This window comes from Limulus polyphemus, unplaced genomic scaffold (assembly GCF_000517525.1).
Source record: "Limulus polyphemus unplaced genomic scaffold, Limulus_polyphemus-2.1.2 Scaffold2088, whole genome shotgun sequence".
Lineage (NCBI taxonomy): Eukaryota > Metazoa > Arthropoda > Merostomata > Xiphosura > Limulidae > Limulus > Limulus polyphemus.
In genome coordinates, this window is record NW_013667698.1 from 197336 (window position 1) to 202340 (window position 5005).

Below are 5005 nucleotides of genomic sequence, written 5' to 3' on the forward strand. Positions count from 1 at the left end.
CTGATGAAAAGAGTACTGGAAGGTCTACAATGGAGGATAGCCCTGGTGTACCGGGATGATGTCATTGTGTTTGCAGCAACATTTGATGAGAAAGTATCCCAGCTGGAGGAAGTATTCAAGCATTTGAAAGCAGCAAACCTCAAACTCCATCCCACGAAATGCCACTTGTTCCAGAAAGTGGTGCTTTACTTGGGTCACATTGTAAGTGAGCATGGTGTGTGAACTGATCCTGACAAGGTGAAAGCAGATATGTAACAAATTGGTGTCGAAGAGTGGGACTGAAAAGAAAAAAAAAGATGGATACGAGAAGTGGCAAATCAAACTAAGACTTAGAAGATTTGATGGCAGCAATACAAGAACAGCAAAGAAACAAGAAAAGAGATTACAGCAGTTGTTGGAGGAAAAAGAAAAGAAACAAGAAGAGAGATTACAGCAGTTGTTGGAAGAAAAAGAAATGAAACAAGAAGAACGAGAAAATAAACAAGAAGAAAGACTACAGCAGTGGTTGGAGGAGAAAGAAAATAAACAAGAAGAGAGACTACAGCAGTGGTAAGAAAGCCAGGACCAGTGGCAACTGGAACAAGAAATGAAACAAGAAGAATGAGAACAGAAACAAAAAGAAAGTCTCCAACAGTTGAGAGGAAGCCAGCATACAGAAACGGAAAAGATTAGTAAATTTCAAAGTGAATTAAACACATTAAAGGATGATTTACTGTCTTTTACACATGGAGGATATATTAGCCATGGACCTAATCAGCCCCAGACAACAGGAAGCCCCTTCCAGACCCTGCAGCTAAACCCTAATACAGACATATTCAGTCCTGCCAGAAGTCACATTCCAGACATGAGTGTCAGCAATAGGGGTGATCTAGTACGAAGGAAGCCACAGGAATTCAATGGGAAGGCACAATTTGAGCTCCTGGCAGAGATAAATGGATGGACAGAGGAGCAGAAAGCAGTATATCTGGCAACGAGCTTGAAGGGACAACCACTGGAAATACTGGAACAGTTGTCAGCAGATGACAGGCACAATTATAGAGCACTGGTAGCTGCTCTAGAAATCAGGTAAGGAACTCAAAATCAGTCCAAAGTCTACAGGACTAGGTTTAGGACAATAGTCCATGCTAAAGAGTAGAGCCTGCAAAAGCTGGCACAGGATTAGGAAAGTATGGCACAAAAGGCCTACCCAACTGCACCACCCGATGCCTTTACTGGTGAAACCATTGTCATGAATAAATGATGTATTTGTGAAATGTACAATTGTTTTGTTTTTCATCAATTGTGTAATTATGGAGTTTTGCCAAGTACCAATTATATATTGTTGTAGTAATATATTCTTTTCAGTTACTATATTTAAAATCAGTGACATTCAAAAAAGGCTTAAGCCAAAAAGTTATGTAGAATATATAAACATTTATCTGAAATTGTTTGTTGTCTTCATTGGAAAAGGACAGGAGTCATCTTCAACTAAGACAGCTTTATTTTTTAACAAGATGGATGGTCTTTGAAAATGATTGCCTTTAGATGTGGTAGGTACAGTTAAAAGAGTTTAAGGGAAGTTTAAGTTAAAGGGAAAACTTGATAAATATTTGAATCATAAGGAGAAGCTTTGAGTTGTTGTTTTTCTTATCTTTTAGAAGATAGGATGGCTTAGATGGAGCAGAATATCTCTTGTTGTCCTTTAGTGTTATGTTACATAAATGAAAAAATGTATTTTGTGACTCTGATATTAACAACTTCATTTTTTTTTGTATTTTTTTATATAAAGTATTTGTATATAAAATTTGAGATAGTTATTTACAAAACCCTGGCCAAGAACTCTTATATCAATGTTTATTATTTTGTTAAGCTGGTATTGAGGGTGTTGGGTTCAATAAACCACATAATTTTTCATATCCTAGCAATAACATTTATTTTTCATACATTACTTTTCTTTTCACCTTTACCTTATTATTTAAATAAAAATTTTACCTATTACATTTTTATTTGTTTATTTCTTTGTTTTTTGATGGTGTAATATGTAAATCTTTCCAGTGATGATATGATAAAAATACATCTAGGAATGAATTTTGTATGCTATTTGTTGCAATTTTTTTTTTTTTTTACAAATGTACCAAAATCATTCCCAATTTAGCCAATATAGAACCTTTTGCTTATTGAACATAATCAAACAAGAACTTGATGGTATAAGATGCTAATCATACCTGCCCTACATAATATTGGACATGTTACTATCCCCATACTAACATAACAATATTTAAGGATAATATGGGGTTTCTTGGTCCATCAAGACTGTCCATTCATTTCAAAAAACAAATCTCAAATCCAGCCCTAAACATTTAACTATATACTGAGCCATCCCTTAAGCTCTCTTGAATTTGCTGCATTCACCACATCTGGAGGTAACTTATTCCAAAGTCCAAACAAGGTGAAGATTACTCCTACCATTCTAAAAGATATACTTGTGTTCATACTATCAATTCCCTTAATAACTATGAATATCTCAATCATATTTTTTCTTTAGGGGAACAACTCAGGTGATAAAGACATAAAACATATTCTAAAAATTAACAGTGTGCCACCAGCATAAGATTATTATGCATACCCGATATAAAGAAACAATGGAATACAAGTTTTATCTTATGTTTACATTTTTTACTTTATACTTTACATCCTACTTTTATGAACTCACAAACCTCAAATACAAATAACACTATCAAGCTTCTCTGTGTCAATACAAAAGTATTTTGGTATAAAACATGTATATCAATTTTGACTCAAACAAGTTTAAACAGGCAATAAAAAATTTATCATTATTTGAGTATTGAGATAAGGCATCATTATTCATTTTAAAATGCATGCAACTTTTATTATAATCTTATCTTTTAATAACGTAACTTAGCATCTCAGGTGTTACTGCTACAGGAAAATTTCAATTTCTTGTAAATAACACAAACAAAAGTACAGTGTACTGAATAAGTCCTGCATTCCAACTCATCCTTTTTTGTAGTGTGAATAATCAGAGGTCTCTGGCTAAAATTCTCAAAACTGTAAGATATTAAGAATAACTTCCCGTTTTATTTCAAAAGACATAAACTCTATAAAGTTGGGAGTGGCAACTTTATAATTAAATTATTAGAGTTACTAGTTCTAGAAGCAAGTAATTCTGCTAGTTTATAAACAAAATTATTTCTTCCTACAACTGAGTTCCATGCATTGTGGAATGAGTTAATAGAAGAAATACTGTGTGCTCTGTCTTAGCTGTACACTGTACATAAGAAAAAACTTCTTTTTTTTCAACTATTACTGGCAGTTCTGTTTAATTGTTGTTTTTTTTTAGTGAGGAAGTGACTTTCTGGGGCTGTATGTTAGTTTGGCACCTTCATCCTCTCTCTTTGTGTGTGTGCTTATGCTGCATATATGTAAAAATCATGCAATTTTTTAAAAATGTATAAAATATCTTTTTTTAGAAAATGTTTTGCTACTGAAACATATAAAACAGCTATATACCATTATCTATCACATGAGACTACATCATAAATACTTCCAGAATACTGCTGCTATTATACTGTAAGTCGTAACAGTGTAAGTGCAGTTAAACACGGACATGTCGAAATCTAGAATTAAAATATAAACCAAACTCACGGGTTGGTTAGTTGGTATACTATGTAAAATTTAATCGTACGAGTGCTGCAAAAATGTGTGATACCTTGACAGTGCCACTTGCACTACCCTCACCATGGATATGGAAACCCACATATGTAAGTGGAAGGAGCCCACAGACTGAATTCTGAGTCTCAAGGGCTCTAAACAAATCTGAGTAAGAAGGGGGAAGAGGGATGTCCAGGGTCCTATAGGATTAAGGAGTCACCATGACCACAATAGGTTGAAAACAAGATGGGGTATCTCTTGAAATACCTGCATTTACAGAAATCAGTATGCCCACAGTACACGAGATGGTTATAATAATAATAATAAAATTTACTTCATCAAGTTCATGTACATCAGTATTACTACCAGTATTATTATTAGTAATGTAAGTCCAAGATTAATATTATTATTAGTTATTGCAGCGTTGGGAGATCGGCATTTAGTTTTACTGCTTTGCTTTAGCTAAAGTTTAATAAAACAAGTATTCGTCTAAGTAGCATTCTTACTCTGAGAACATGATATCCTTCTGTACCACCTCCAGATATCGATAAACTTTGTGTTCCTCCCATTTATGTTTATCGAGAAGATACAAAAATATAAACTCGCTATATGAAAAAAAAAGTGACAACTCAATTATTATTTACGTGGCAACTAAACAGTTATGTTTACATTATATTGCCATCTGTCGTCAGTGTATTCAAATAAAGATGTTCTTTTTTCTTTTAGTATTCCACCCAAACTTGAATGTTTAAAATTACAAAAAAAAATAAAAAAATTAAAAGCTTAAAATGTATATGCTTTACATATATTGATTTTTTTTCACAACTTGGTGTTCCAGCAGCAAATCAGTAGCCTGTTTTAAATAATGCCTAGTTCATATTAAAAGTAAAACTAAGTTAAGGCTGTTTGAGATGTTGGCTAAAAACAAAGGCAAGATTAATCTAATTAATTGTGTTATTTATGCAATTCCGAAAGACATAAAAAATAAAGCTTACTCTAAGAGGGATTTCTTTCATAAGTTAATTTTCTGGTTTTACTAATCTCATAATTCATAATTTCTTCTAAATAAGATTATTTTTTTTAGTATTTCTTATCATGACTAACAGTCGTGACATTTAAGTGGGGGTGGAAGTTTGGTGGGAGACAGTTGTTCTTGCACTGTTTGAAGTTGTAAAAATGTAATAAAGTACCTTTTGTATCATTTTAAGGGTGTTTAATCTCTCCTTCCGCAACAAGAAGTTGAAACACTGCCACTGAAAATAATTAGCATAAGAAAACTTTGCATATTAACTGGTATTAGTCCCTTTGTTCTCCTGAAGAAGAATAGTCAACTATTTGAAAGCGCTCGAGTTTT

General features: G+C 33.1%; 1 protein-coding gene across 1 annotated transcript in view; it reads right to left on the bottom strand.

Annotated features, from left to right (window-relative positions):
- Window positions 1-4325, bottom strand: part of LOC106465895 (Golgi reassembly-stacking protein 2-like) — a 31625-nt gene extending 27300 nt beyond the window's left edge. The window contains exon 1 of the mRNA XM_013926134.2: window positions 4158-4325. Coding sequence (XP_013781588.1) covers window positions 4158-4220 — 63 coding nt within the window. The 5' untranslated portion in view covers window positions 4221-4325. The remainder of the gene's footprint in view (window positions 1-4157) is intronic.
- Between the last annotated feature and the right edge of the window lie 680 nt (window positions 4326-5005).